At 35.5% G+C, this 16,063-nt stretch overlaps 1 protein-coding gene across 1 annotated transcript in view; it reads right to left on the bottom strand.

Annotated features, from left to right (window-relative positions):
- The window catches only part of LOC150108468 (dynein axonemal heavy chain 7-like), a 990,001-nt gene that overhangs the window by 664,514 nt on the left and 309,424 nt on the right, over positions 1-16,063 (bottom strand). Inside the window, exon 17 of the mRNA XM_090390473.1 lies at positions 4,807-4,916. Coding sequence (XP_090246599.1) covers positions 4,807-4,916 — 110 coding nt within the window. The remainder of the gene's footprint in view (positions 1-4,806; positions 4,917-16,063) is intronic.

Genomic DNA, 16,063 nt, shown 5'->3' with positions numbered 1-16,063 from the left:
AAAAAAAATTATTTTCTTAACCATCTGTGTTCTTATCATACCGTGAAACCTATTACAACATGTCTGATGAACACATAAGCCTATCCACGCATATAAGAAAAATGTGTTCTACATTGGTAGAGTCCATGCCTAAATGAATTAATGAACTTATTAGAAACAAAGGACCATATATAAATTATTAGGTACAGTTGGAGTTTAATTTTTATACTTATTTTCTTGCAAATTTAAAATTTTTATTTAAAATGTGAGTTCACATTAATTTCTTTGCTACTGTAACTGTGGGGGAGAAGGGGTAGAAATGACATCTCATTTACAATTACATCCTCAAATAGTAGTTTGAGGATGTAATTGTAAATTACATCCTCAAACTACTTTAGTTTAATATAAACCCAAATCAACACTCGACGTTTCGACCTTCATATCAAGGTCATCTTCTGAAGCAATATACACTATATAGAGAGAAACAAGCTGCACTACAATCTACATGGTTTGCTAAAGTTACTGACCAACCATTACAACAATTATTGGCCTGACCTCTGGTGGAAAAACCTTGACTACATCAACACTAGAGTCCTAATGTTATCAATATATATATATATATGTGCCACCATTATTGTTGATATTAGGGTGGTTAATCAGAATTTCGCAGGCTTCGTTAAATTTTCTTTCATACCAGGTTTTTATATGGTGTAGAGAGGGGGTACTTTTCCAATCAATTTGGTGTAAGGTGTTGAGAGCATGATCTGAGAGGCCTGCTTCACCAAAATTGTTATATTTAATGTTTTTGTAGATTGTTTAAAGGTGGCATTGAGATTATAATGATGTAGGATTCTGTTGATTTTTTCTGATAACCCTTTACATATGGGATGGCTGTGGTTTTACTGTAATTTAAATTCTTTTTTGATGAAGTTTTATGAAGAACTTTATTAATAGTATTTTTGTTATAGCCATTTATAAACGTGTTGCTAATAATTTTTAATTCTTGTTTAAGAGCTTGCTGATTAGATGAAATTGTAGAAGTTCTGTTTTTAAGAGTGTTAATGACTCCATATTTTTGTGATGGGTGGTGGTATGATTTAACATGTATGTATTGGCCAGTATGTGTCGGTTTGTGGTAGACCGTGAAGGATAGATTGCCTGAAGGAAGATGTGTGACCAGTGTATCCAGGAACAAGAGTGAGTTCTGATTTTCAATTTCGATAGTAAATTGTATGTGTTCATGTTGTTTGTTCAGGTGGCTAAGGAGTGTGTCTAATGTTTGTCATCCATGGGGCCAGATAACGAAAACATCGTCAACATATCTAAGCCACAGTGTAGGTTTTAGAGTAAAATGATCAAGAGCACTTTTCTCAAAGGCTTTCATAAAAAAGTTAGCAATTGGGGGGAATAGTGGTGAACCCATGGCCATCCTTCTTTTTGTAGGTAAAATTTATTTTGCCACACGAAGTAACCGGAACATAGTGCGTGGACAAAGAGGGCCATAATGTCGGGTGGAAATTTGTTCTGTAGGAGGAGAATTGTGTCATTGATTGGGACATTTGTGAAAAGGGCAGAGACATTGAAATAACTGTCCTTCAAGAATTCTCTAAAGTCAATTTAATTATTATGATGTTGAGTCCTCTTTCCAAAATAACTTTCCATTTGACATTTCTCAGCCCACAGCAACATCCCACTAAACATTATATATTAGCAGCTACTCTTCCAATTTATAAGAGCTTTTTCAACTGAAGATGAGTTTGCTAATCTCATATAGGGGAGGCAGGGGTTTTAATATTTTTTTCCCAGTAAATGAGGGTATATTCCTCCTGCAAAACTAGCCAGAGAAAACATGCAGGAAGAATATATGCATGCACCTTGATGAGCAGGAAGACAGGATTAATCATCATATAAGAAATAATTAGGTTAATGAAGTTTTGAATTATTAATCAGGTTTGTCTTGTTGACTTACTTTTTATTCATTAAAACTGAATGTAATGTTTCTCCCATGTAGTGATGTCTATATGGCTGAGAGCATCTTCAGGAAGACATTTAACACAAACAGGAAACAAAAAATTAAATACTTCCGACAGCTGTTATTTCTATAAATTGAAAAACACTAGTCACATGTATCATTAGACACATCATGAGCAGTCTATAGATTGTTGTGTGAACTCTGTACGTGATTGCTGGCACAAGATAGGTCATGAATGTTAGATACACTAATTAATGTCTTCCAGATATCAAAAAGTATAAGTCTTTGGTTTCGATTTTGTGTGCTATGTGAGTGAATGACTTCAGAAGACACCCTTGAACAATCTGATGAATGTATTTTCCTCCAAGTAAGGCATGGAGGAAGCTTGCCAATCTATAATGATATGTTCTATGTGTACTGCAAGTCATCTCTCTCTTGTTTTTCAACATCACCTATACATTCTTTCTTTACAGAATTTAAAACTTCTACCGGTTTTATCTATGTACACTTTTCTGCAAGAACAAGGACTCTTTTATACCCCAGGATGTTTGTAGAATGGAACATTGTCTTTAGGGGGAATGTAAGAAACTTTGTAAGGTATTAACTTATTTGCATTTATCAATCTAAGTGATGTGTACATTTAATAGGATAATGATTACTGTTCATCTTTGAGCTTGATGAAAATAAAACTCAACTAAAATTAAGTCAAGAGATTTAATTATCTTTTATGATTTCACCTTTGTCACAAACCCATTATTAAGAAGCACAGTTAATGAACTACACCTGATGTGAACTTAAGCATTACAATAATAAAATAATACAAAAAAAAAAGAAAGAAAAAAGTATTTGCAAAATACCATATTCCTAAGTGCCATCCTCGGTGGCCTGGTTGACCGAGTGGTCAGCATATCCGCTCTCCAGCCAAAGGGCTGCGGGTTCGAATCCTGCCATGGGCATGGATATTTGTGATTGTCTGTGAAAGTACTAGTGGCAGTGGTGTATTTAGATATAGGCCTGGGCCTAGAGCGGCAAATTTTGAGGGGTGGGGGAAATTTCCAGGCTCTCATTTTTTTAGTTATAACATGTTCCTTATATGCCGCATCTACTCACAAGTAGAGAAATATTTTTCTTTTCCTCATTGTAAGTTTAGTCTGCAAGCATATTGGCATGTAATCAGATTCTGCATAACTATACAGACCGAGAATACATGCACGAAAAGCTACTGTATTATTGCCAGTAACTTGACACAAAGGCACTAGGGATTAGTGAATCTGATCCCTTTCTTTCTGAGCACATTGCCAAAATCAGGAAAAAAAAAGGAAAAAATTTCGTTTCCTATCTTTCCTTTGTCATGCATGAGGAATTTATTAAAATAATGGGCGAGAAAGTAATCAAATTTATTGTGGAAGAACTTAAAATAGCGTAGTACTATTCCATAAGTGTTAACACTAGACTTGTCTCATGTTGATCAGCTGTCCTTCATTGTACGATATATGAGAACATGGAACTTCTGTGGAGCTTTTCTTGAGTTTCATTCCTAACGTAAGTCACAAATCTGAAGAGTTACAAGAGGTGGTACTGACTTCACTAAACGAGCTTGGAATTGATGTAGCAAATTGCAGAGGGTAGACATATGATAATGCTAGTAACATGTCAGGCAAGTACATAGGACTGCAAGCAAGAATTCTTAAAATAAATCCATTGGCAGAATTTATACAGTGCGCTGGATATTCTCTGTCTCAAATAGGTACTTGCACTGCCAAATCCTGTCCATACTCTTCTGCATTTTTTGATGTCCTTCAGAAACTGTACGTATTTTTCACATCTTCAAGACATTGGTAGAGTGTTCTAAGAAAGCACCTGGAGACTTCTGCAAAAGTAATCAAACGTCCTCGCCTACTCGTTGGTCAGCTCGTATGATGCCTGTCGGAGTCTTCGTGAGGGATGAAAGGAAATAATTTCCACTTTGTCCGAAATTGAAAATTACACCAACCAGAAGAAAGTTATGTGATGTGAAGCAAGTGAGATTCTATAGCAACTTCAGTCACTGGAGGTTGGGATCATGACCTGCCTATGGGCAGGTCATGAGGGGCGGCATTTTCTGAGGGCCTAGGGGTGGCAAATACCTAAATATGCCACTGACTAGTGGTGGTAGTCGGTGATAGATGGCATTGGTGTTAGATGATGAAGGTTGGTGAAGTAATGAGACGAAGGGTTGTAGAGTAGATGCCCTCCCTCGATGAGTCTTTGGGCTCCCTGGAGGTGTGATGTAATAATAATATTAAGCCAGGAAGTCAGATCTGGAAGTATTATTTCATAATGGCAATAATCCTTTGAGAGGACTGTGTGTATGCTATCTTGAGCATTGAGTTGAAGTGCTCTGTTATATCATGTTATTGTACTAAAATGGTTTAGTGTAATAACATGATAATTAACGAAGAGTTTTTGGAAGGAAAAGTAGCTCTTGTTAAATCTTTGGAACCATGTTTATTGAGGTGTGATGTATATTTAGTTGTAGCAGATTATACAAAAAGTCTAACTACGTTTGCTTCCATATAATAAAGAAGCTTATTCAAGAAATAAACATTGGTCAATGGTAAGCGTAACCTTTCCACTGAGTCTTCTGACTCCACAGAGGTGCCTGTAATAATAATAACAATAATCACAAAAAACTTCTTTGAATGACAATATTGTGCTTAAAAAACTGGATTATGTTATTTGAGCTATTCACCCAGTTCAAATAACTATGATAAAAAGTGTTATAAGAATTCTAATTAAACTGAGAGTATACATTTATGATCATCCAGGATAATTATAAAACTGAACCCTAATTTAAAAATGATGTTAATACTAACCCATGACGAACTATCATCATTTCATATGTCTGGATAAGTTTTTCAATGAATGTTTCTACTGGCTGCAAGTTTAGCTGTTGACATACATCATTAACAGCATCTAAAAATACCTGGAAAAAATTTTGGATTACAATATTACTTATCAGTTACATAATGAATATGATAGTGTTATATGTATATTAGCATACTGCATGGAAAGTTATCTGTGTAAACTGGAGTAGGTGGATATAGAAAATAAATTAGTCTTAAGGGAATGGCTCCTCTTTCACAGTTTTACCATCTATACTCAGTCAAGTTAGAAAGAAAACTCTATAGAATTTAATTTAGCTTGCACAGCTAACCATTCATCATAATCCGATTTTGTTTTCCTTATGCTTTCCTGTTCATCTTCTAGCTATACTTTATGCCACTGTGCATCTTTTTTTTCTTGAAAAGAGATGAACAATTAAGTGGCATAGTGTGGCATTAAATGCCACTAAATGTAGGAAGCAAATGCAAATGTAAATTTAGTATGCAAAATGCATACTAAATGAAAATGTAGGAAGATGTATGGCAGTAAACAGTAAAACAGACAGAGAGAGAGAGAGAGAGAGACAGATAGAGAGAGAAAGAGATAGTGAGAGATGAAGAGAATGATGAAATGGTAATGAGAGAAACATCACGCATATCTGGATTCCTTCACAAATAGAATAGAATGGTTGGAGAAATGACTGCAAAGTGGCATGACATGGCAGAAGAAAAATAAGTGTGAAGGCAGAGAAAGCAGAGTTTGAAATAATGAAAGAGGGGAAAATAATGAGAGTGTTCGTATAGAGAGACCATGGTAAGAAGAGCTTGAGAAGAGTGTGATGAAATCATTTCATGAGGCAAAGATTAAGGATGCAGAGTGGGAAGAGAAAATGTATGATTATTTTGGAAAGTACAAATGATTTTGAAAGTGACGAGTAGTATAAGAAAATATATAAAAGAGATGTTGGAAGAAACAAATGAGAAGAATGAGAGAGTAAAGTTAAGTATGATAGAAGCAAGTTGAGAAGGAACATAATTGCAATTGAGTCAATGCATAAGTTGTGTAGGAGGATTGGTGTAGATGATGTTGATGTATAGAGAAAGGTTGATGGATGAAAGGACTTATATGAGGCTGATGGTTCATTAAATGAATTTAGGATCAGGTGTTATAAGAAAGTGTTGTTCAGTGAGAAATTAGAAGTTCAGAGTCAGGAAAACTAAAGTATTTAGAAGGGTAAAGAAGTGTGTGTGTGTGTGTGTGTGTGTGTGTGTGTGTGTGTGTGTGTGTGTGTGTGTGTGCGTGCGTGCGTGCGTGCGTGTGCGTGCGTGCGTGCGTGCGCATCTTTGAGACAAGTAAATGGGAGAATGATCAAAAGATGCTGAATGTAGCTCCTCTTGTTCTTAAACCCTTGTTCAAAACCTCTCTCTCAGTCCTCTAACAAGGAGTGAGGGAGAATACTGCTAAAGGAAATAATACTTTTAACAGTATTATCTTGAGTGCTTAAGAAAATACTGCAGTTTAGGTATGATAAAGTCAGAAACATACAGAATATGGGAGAGAAGCATTTGCAATGGTTAGTTCAGCTTGACAAAAAATGTGATTAGTAATAATCGTTTCAAGAAGAATGATGTAGCCATACACATAAATTAACATGACAATGATTGGAAAAATAATTATAAAAATCATCATAAAAAAAGTAGTTCCATAAGAGAAAAAATGTTAAAATTTATTATAATCACCATTGCGAATTTCTTGACATATATTCTCAAGGGATGCATAGGATGTTGTTATGGTAATACTGCTGATTAAGTTTATATCATTATTAACTCCCTATCAACAATTTTTCAACAAATTAGCCTGCTATTTGCCAGGACTTATTCTCAGATTTCAGACTTCTAAAACACAACCAAATAACATACCACCATGGGTCTGCTGCTCACAGATTTTAACTTTTCAGGTTATGATTCTGAAAGAGATGCAATCTGATAACAGCTTTTTTTATCCCCCCCCCCCCTCATACCTCTCATATCTGTTCGTTCAGCCTTTCCTAATATCCTAATTTTTAATATGATATTGCCATTGATGCCATTTGTTAACACCCATAACCTTTCTCAGAACTGTCTTATCTGTGGTCTCTAATCTTTGGTCAGGTGTTTTATTTCTAACACAGCTTTCAGTTCCATAAGTTAAAATTGGTTTGAAAGCTGTCTTGAATACAGATAATTTACTGTATTGACTAATTTCTCTCTCATTCCATATAAATTTATTTAGTTGACATCCTACGATACCTGCTTTGTTGATTCTGTTGTCTATTTCCATATTTAATTTACCATCTTCACTAAAAATTGTGTCTAAGTAGCTGAAATGTTTCGCTTGTTCTATAAGTTTTCCATTCATGATGCAGTTAATTATTTCAATGTTTCTGCCTATTTTCATTGTCTTTGTCTTGTTATTGCTGATTTTCATACAAAATTTATTACAACAATATGCAAGATTCCCTGACTAAATTGAATAATGCAGACTTGTACTGGATTTATTTAAAAGTATAACATCATCTGCACAAAGTAAAGAGCTGAGATTAACATCTCCAATTTTGATATCAGGTTAAATACCGTTTTCCTTCATAATGTGATTCATATAGATAATAAATAACAGCGGAGATAATGTACATCCTTGTATGACATCAGATTTAACATCAAACCATCTTCCTGTACTTCCTTCAATTCTAAGTGCTGACTTACAACTTAAATAAAGACTAAGATATTGCTTGATATAATAACCCATCGACACAACATAATTCAACAGTGTTTTGAATAGCTTTTCTTTTGGTACCTTGTCATATGCCTTTTCCAGATCTACAAAACTCAAATACAGATCACTGTTATATTCCCATGATTTCTCAACTATTTGTCATAAAGTGATAATCTGATTTTGACAGCCTCTATTTGGCCTGAATCCAGCTTGTTCTTCACCAAGCTTCCCTTCCACAATCCTTTTTCAAGTACACTTGCATAAATCTTACCAGGAACACTCAGTAGTGAAATACTTCTGTAATTCTCACATTTGGTTTTATTTCCCTTTTATATATATGGGTACTATAAGAGCTCTACTCGAATCCTCTACAGTTCGTCCCTCTGTCCATGCCTTCTGAACTAAGCAGTGCAGCCTACTTCAAGTATGGATATGAATTCCTGATTGCATGCCTGTTGAGTGTTTTTTTTTTTATCACCATGTTGTCACTGCTTGTTTTGTTTAGTAATTTTTTGAAGTAATTACTGCATACATCAAGGATATCTTTTTTTCCAGTTTTCATGTTACCATTACCATCTCTAATTTCTTTTACAGTACTCTTTCCTCCATTTCTGAGCTTTTTCAACAGCATCAGGAATATCTTGCCACCTTCCTGATATTTATTTTCTATGTTCTTACCAAAGTCTTCCAATGACTTTTGTTTAGTTAGTTTTACACAGTGTTTAGCTTTCTTACATTTTTCTCTGTATTCTCTAAAAGCATAAGTTGACTTATTCACCAGGAACTTGTTTTCTTCAGGTCTTGCCACTGCATCTCCAAGGTTTGGTTCCTATTCTCAAACTCTTTCATTTTTTCTTGAATAATGTTTGTGTATTTTAGTGTACACTTCACATCTGAGAGCTGCTCAACTTTTATTCGCTTCTTCACTTTCTTACATGTTCTTCTTTTCAGTATGAAATTCAATTTTATCCTGCTCAAGACTAAATGGTGATATTTTCCAATTTCAAATCCTCTGTACACTCTAGTGTCCTGCACCAGTGAGTAAACAATCTAACAGATAAGCTTAGGTGTTGACGGTTATTCATGACTTATTTTTAATGATATTAACAACACCAATGAGCTATTTTACAAAACGATGTATTATTAACTGTGTATACAAGCCATGTTCAAAAAAGACTGAACTTTTACTATAAAGACTTTATTGCTCATTTTACAACATTTTAAACACTGATCCCCCCCCCCTTCAAAGTAGTCCCCCTCTCCTGGTGATACACCATTCCCAGCATTTCTGCCACTGTTGGAATGCTTCCTGGAGCATACTTTCTGTGATGGAGCACAGTTCTCTTATCAGATTTTCTTGAATCTCCTCTATGGTTTGGAAACAACATCCTTTCAAAGTGGTTTTAAGTTTGGGAAACAGGAAAACATCTGCTGGAGCTAAGTCTAGAGAACAGGGTGGATGCATTGATTTCAACAGTTCTCTTTCTGATCATCAATCAACAAACACAGCATTAATTTTGCACTGATGCCACATCTGAGATTTTTCAGTCTACATTTGATAGCAAGATCCTGTGCTGATGCCCATTTCCTCAGCAACTTCTGGGACACTTAAACAATGATTTCCACGAATCACAGAATGACCTCCTCGACATGGTTGTCTGTTGATGTGGGAGGTCACCCAGGACTGGGATCTTCACCAAAAGCTGTTCCACCCTTTTTAAAAATGCTTAAACTAGTTATAGCACTGTGTTCAGCTCATACAGTCCTCCCCCATATGCTTGGTTAAGCAATTGAAATATCTCTGTAAAATGTTTACCAAGTTTGCAGCAAAATTTCACACACACACACACACATTCTTGAAGTCCTTTCATTATCACTTTGTCACTAATCAGACAAACAGCTTGTCCATGTGCTCACTTCAGCAGATGTAACTCGACAACTAATGCTCATAGCAGAATGGGGCAATGGCAGTTTGTTGTAAAAACCTGCCACTAGGTGCACTGAGTAGCCACTGCATGCTCTCTGTGCTAGTTGGCACACTATTTAAAAAGTTCGATCTTTTTTGGAACACACCTCATTTGCTCAATTTCAAATCAGCATCATCAGAGCACAACATAGCATGTATACATGACAGCGAATAAGTGAAACAACTTTTGTAATGGCCAAAAAATCTATAGTCCTATTTTGGCATTCTCTAATGTTGTAATAAAAAAAAAAATTACAGCTATGTGGGAGTTGCTCTTAAGATAACAGTCTCCCAAATTTTTGACAAATTAATGCAACCATATTTGTTCAGGTTAGGAGAATTCTTTGTAGCCATGGCTGACTCAAAAAAGTAATCTTTCAGAGCTAATGATTTCTAAATAGCACATTAGTTTTCTTCCATCTAATCTTGTGTGAAGGGGGGTGTCCAAAGTATGGTCTGCCAGTCCTGACTTGCCTTAATAATGGTAATGAACATATTTTTTTTTATGTTCTTCCAAGCAGATGTTAACAGATCTTTCTGTCTTCCTGTAATAGGCCAAGTCACAGGGAACTTCATACACTCCAGGGTATGCTACAGGGTGAAGTTTATCCTTAGGCGAGCAGATCAGAGTTGATAGTTTAATATGAAGTTTGAATGTGATGCGAAGGCCGTGTATCATCAGTACTTTGGCTATCTTTTCTGATGTATCTCTAGGGAATAGAAATGGTAATGTTGTGTTTCCTGTGTATTAGGTGAGGGAGGGGTAATGGGCTATGTAGTATTTTATCTATTTTGTAGGAATTGTAACTATTAGCCAGGAATGTATGGCACCGATATTTGAATTAAGTGGATGTAGCTGCATCTTAGAACAAATAGCTCTAGTTCTGTGTGTGAGTAGGTGATTTTAAAATGCCATACTGTTGGACTGGATGATGATGTGATTGTTTATGTAGATATCTTACTGTGTGTGTGTGTGTGTGTGTGTGTGTGTTGGTTTTCTGTAAATGGAAAAAGATAGTGATCCACTTGAAAGGTGGGAGATGAAGGTATCAAGAAAAGGTAAACAGAAAATTACAAAAATTACCACTTTACAGTAGAAAAAGAATCTAATAACTGTTTACTTTTGTCACCTGCTGACCTATAGCAGCAACCAATTTTATACTTTGTCCTGGCCTCAATCTCACACTAGAATGGCTCAAAAGAACTGCCATCTACCCTCCTGACTCCTACTCTTGTTGGCTGTAATTTGTCTACTATTATCAATCAGCAGTACCCATATCATGTCCTGTCTACCTATTTTCCCTAAAATTACTAAATCCATCACATTCTATCCCTGTAACTACATCTGCTGTTAGCCAAGTCTCACTAATGACTATAACGTTTGGCAAAGTTGCACTAACCAATGCCAAAAACTTATTCCTGATGCCTTTAACATTAGTATATAGAAACTAGCATCTGCCTTAAGTCTGTAACCAACTTTACTTCCTGAATTGACTATCCAATTCAATATTTTTGCTTGAGAGACTAGATTCTGCAATTGTTGGTCATTCTCATACTCATTTATTTCATGGGTACTTTGTCTGCTTCTGCCCTAATAGCTTTAGTTTTCTTGACTTTGCATTGTCTCTAGAGAGAGAACAAAGCACTCCCCCCCCTCTCTAGACACCTAACTCTAAATCCATTTAAGTGCAGTCCATCAGCATTGCACAAATCTTTATGTCTATCAAATTCAGGCCATACTCTTCCACAAACTACATCATTCTGCACAACCTATACTGATTCATTAGCTATTATCGTCCTCCTAAGTTTGCTTCAATCACAGTTTGGCAGCAGACTTACAAACTTCACCCTCTCACTTTTCTTTTTCACTTCTTCCAATAACTCTTTCACATCTTCCCTCATACAATACGTCTCACCTCTCAGGTCACTGGCTCCAGCCAACACAATCAATTCTTTTACCTTCTCTTTCTGCATTCTGATAGCATTACTAATATTATTAATTTTCACACCAGAGAGAGAGACAAGATTTTGTAGCACTTTCATGAAGTACTCCCCCCCCCCACAGAATCACCATAAAAAATTGTCTGCTTACAATCTTTCTCATGTTTATTTTTACAACTTTTTTTCTGCTCTTAGTTCAACTAATCTCGTGCTATTTCTGCAGCCTTTTAGTCTTGTGCCTTGTCCTTATAGTCCATGGGAAAGGACTATAACTTATTTCTTTATTCAGATCTTCCACACTCTCCTGAACTTCCAGCACTGCAACTTTTGCATATGCTACCTTACTTTATTTTTCATGACCTCGTTTCACGTTCTCTTTCACAATTATACTCTAGGACGCACTATTTTCAGTCAACTCATTTATATTTTCTTTCATATTTATACACTCTCTAGGATGTGAAAAAGGATAAAGTTGAACCTCAGGAGAATGGATGAAAGTAGAATGAGAGTTTGATAATAGCATGGAGATTGCTTTCCAGTGTATCCTGATATAAAGGACCTCACGTCCTTGTGTGTTGATTGCAGAGGGATTAGGAGTGCATGCAGTATTTTACCTATTTTATAAAGGTTGTACCCATTGGTCAAAAAAAAAAATATTAAAAAGGTTGAGATAAGTTTCAAGAAGTGTGTCATTGAACAAATAGCCCTGGATCTGTATGGAAGTGTTTTCATGATGCCATAGTGTTGGGATGGGTGGTGGTATCATTACTTATGTAAATATCTTCCAACATCTGGCCCTTTGAGGAAACATTTTCAGGACATCAGTTCTTTTTCAGTTGTTAATTTTAATTGTATCTAGAACTATGTAGTTTCTTACTGTTGTAATTTGTATTCTTGTGTAGATTTGTGTATTGTTGCTGTAATTTGTGCTCTAATGATGTTGGTTAGCATGGAGCACTGTCATTAATAGCTGCCAATACTTAAGTCTATCTATATGTGTTAGAAGTATAACATCAGCATAATAGAGTAAACAGCTACAATGAAAATTTTGACATTAGGATTAATGCCATTTTACTTCATAATATGATCCATATTATTATTATTATTATTATTATTATTATTATATATCAGTGACTCATTGAGGTAGGTCACACATTACCCACACCAGCCATCATATCTGTTCTTGAATTTATTTACACCACTTACACACACAACACCCATGGGCAATCTATTCCAATCACACACCATGCTATGAGAGAAAAATACATCCCTCATCTCCATCTTCATAATATTCATTCTCAACTTCCAAGCTCGCATCCCTTCCTTGCCCTCCATAAAATGAAAATTTCAACTGAATTCCTGTATGACCTTTTAGAAGTTTGTAAGTCTCAATCATATAACCCCTCTTTCTCCTGTTTGCTAATGTCCAAAGTCTGAAAATTCTCAATCTATCTTCATAATCAGTATTCCACAATCCTGATATCATTTTTAACACTCTTATCATTTGCACTTCCTTTTTTATCTTTACATGGCAAGGTTCATTTCAGCATTCTAATTATTCACTGAGTCATTAAAATCTTTGGTATGTGGCCCTTGAATTTCAACTTCCTATCTACTAAAATTCCAAGATCCCTCACCTAGTCAATTTCTTCCAGCATAAGCCTGCTAATATAATGTGGCATTGGATATCTAATTACATCAAAGTGCATTACTTTACATTTACTAACATTGAACTGGCAGAATTTTCACATGCCTAAAATTCCAGCCAATTCAAATCATTCTGCAAATACATATCAGTCATACTCCTCCTCATTACCCTACCTATCTTTGCATCATCATCATCAGCAAATAGCTGTGTCACATGCAAAAATTTTCCCAATGTTATTAAGGTATAGACTGAATAACAATGGACCAGGGGCTAATCCTTGTGGCACACTGCTGGTTACTTTAAATCTTGCAGACTCACATCCTCTATATACCACTTTTTGATACATGTCAGTTAACCATTCTCTTATCCATGCCAATATTTTATAGTCCAGTCACATATTCTCCAATTTATGCAACAGACTTCTATGCTGTATTTTGTCGAAAAGCCTTGGCAAAATCCAAAAGTATCATGGTATAACCATTCCCCTTGTCTATCTCAAAGGTAACATTATCATAGGATGTGAGCAAGTTGCTCAAATGACCTTCCTTAGTAAATCCATGCTGTTCATTGCAAAATAGAGATTTTCTGTCAACCTATTTCTGTATATGAGTACTAACAACTTTTCCAAACTCTTCACCACCACCAGAGATACTGATAGGCTGGTAGTTGGATACATCAGTCTTTGCACTGCCCTTACTATATAAATGATAAAAAAGCATACAAATAGCATGCATACACATTTTACATCTGAATTTGCATCAAACCATCTTCATATACCCACTTCAGTTCTAACAGCTGACTTACAGCCTCCAGTTTATTCTAAGTATAACCCAGATAATTCTCTTGGCACTCTGTCATATGCCTTTTCCAGAAATACAAAACTAGTACAAATTCCTATTATATATCATAAGATATCAACTATGTGTTACATTAAAAAAATTCTGATCCTAACTACTATCCCTATTTGGCCTGAAACAATCTTGTTCTTCCAATGTTTGTCATCAAAAATATTTCTTAATAAGTCTCAACTCACATATGCTTGCATATATCCTACCTGGAAAATAGTAAGGAAATTCCTCTGTAATTTTCACATTAAGTTTTATTTCTCTTTTTATAGATGGATACAGACAACTCAACTAAAACATCTGGAATTTAAACACATGTGCCTTCTAAAGTATGCAATGTAGCCATAATAAAACTTTTATATTTCCACATTTTAGAATTTCTGGTTGACCACCACATTTCTATGTTTAAGGTTTCAGATGGCCGTTTTTCTACCTCATGCATTACTGTGTGCTCCTGATTCAATTCTTTTGACTATTTTTTATGATTTTATAATGTTAATACTCCAGACATGTCAAGTATTATTTTAATTATTATTTTCTCAGGCATCTCCATAGAATGAGAGGTTCACTGTGAGAGGCCCATACTCATACACTGCCACTCCTTATTCACCAAATAAGCATTCACAACTACATCTAGCAACCCATACACCACAACAAGCAAAATATTTACCAAGCAAAAAATCTACTCTTCACACCTTTGGTAACCACTCTCATACATAAGATCCAGTCATTTCTTGTTCTCCCATTTCCTGCCATATACAAAGGTAGTCTGAAAGTTCTCAGCCTCAACCATAGATGGCAACACTATCGGCATATATTTTTTTTTTCTAAGTTGGTAAATCTGTCATAAGCATACAAGTGAAACTGCAAGTCATTCTATCAAGTAGTTTGTTTTACACAGATGTCTGAAGCAAAAGTGTTGTCTGTATCCCTTGAAATGGATAAAATTGAGTATCGCGTGGTTATAAAATTCTTTATAAAAGAAGGTTTAATGCCAAAAGAAATTCATAAAATTTAAAGTTCATAAAAGTTTGTGGGCACTCTTATCCTTCATTTTTGACAATTAAGATATGGGCTGCCGAGTTTAAATGTGGCCGTACCAGCCTTGAAGATGATTCACGTGAAGGATGTCCAAAAAGTGTAACAGCACCAGAAATCATTGATCAAGTGCACGATATGGTACTAGATGACTGGTGAGTCAAAATGCGTGAAATTGCTCAGACTATAGGCATTTCAAAAGAATGTGTAGGATATATTTTGCATGAAGAATTGCATATGAAAAGGTTTTGCACAAGATTGGTGCTGTGCTTGCTCACAGTAGATCAAAAACGCACTCACAAGAAAATCTCTGAACAGTGCTTGGAGCATTTTAACAAGAATAAAACTGATTTTGTTAATCAATTTATTATTATGGATGAGACGTGGATTTGCCATAACACACCCGAATCCAAACAGCAGTCAAAACAGTGGACAGAAGTCGGTTGTTCAGCCAAAGAAGTCAAAGTCGGTTCCATCAGCAGGAAAGGTCATGGCATCAGTGTTTTGGGATGCTAAAGGCATTTTGTTTATTAATTATCTTGAAAAGGGTAAAACAATAACTGGGAAATATTATTATGATCTTTTAACATGATCTTTTAACCAGACTAGATGAAAAAATTCCTGAGAAAAGACACGGTTTGCAGAAGAAAATATCATCTTTCATCGGGCCAATGCACCTGCCCATTAAAGTGTTTTGGCAATGGGAAAATTAATGGATCTGCACTATGAATTGTTGGAATATCCACCCTATTCCCCAGATTTGGCTTCCTCTGACTTCTATCTCTTCCCAAAACTAAAACTCTTCCTTGCTGGTCAGCATTTTTCTTCAAATCAAGAGGTGATTGCAGCTGTAGAGGCGTATTTTGCAGATCTTACTGAGAACCACTACAGGTATGGGATAGTGGCACAGGAATAAATGTATTAGTCTTAAGGGAGATAATGTTGAAAAATAAAAATAATTTTAAAATTATAAATTTGTTTTTTCATTGTTAGGCTGAGAACTTTTCAGATCACCCTCGTATTGAAAAAAGTTGTCTCTGTCAATCCTATAAAATCCC

This window comes from Typopeltis vanoorti, chromosome 3 (genome assembly GCF_054136105.1).
Source record: "Typopeltis vanoorti isolate ZY-2024b chromosome 3, IOZ_Tvanoo_1.0, whole genome shotgun sequence".
NCBI lineage: Eukaryota > Metazoa > Arthropoda > Arachnida > Uropygi > Thelyphonidae > Typopeltis > Typopeltis vanoorti.
This window is presented reverse-complemented; position numbering and strand designations above follow the sequence as displayed.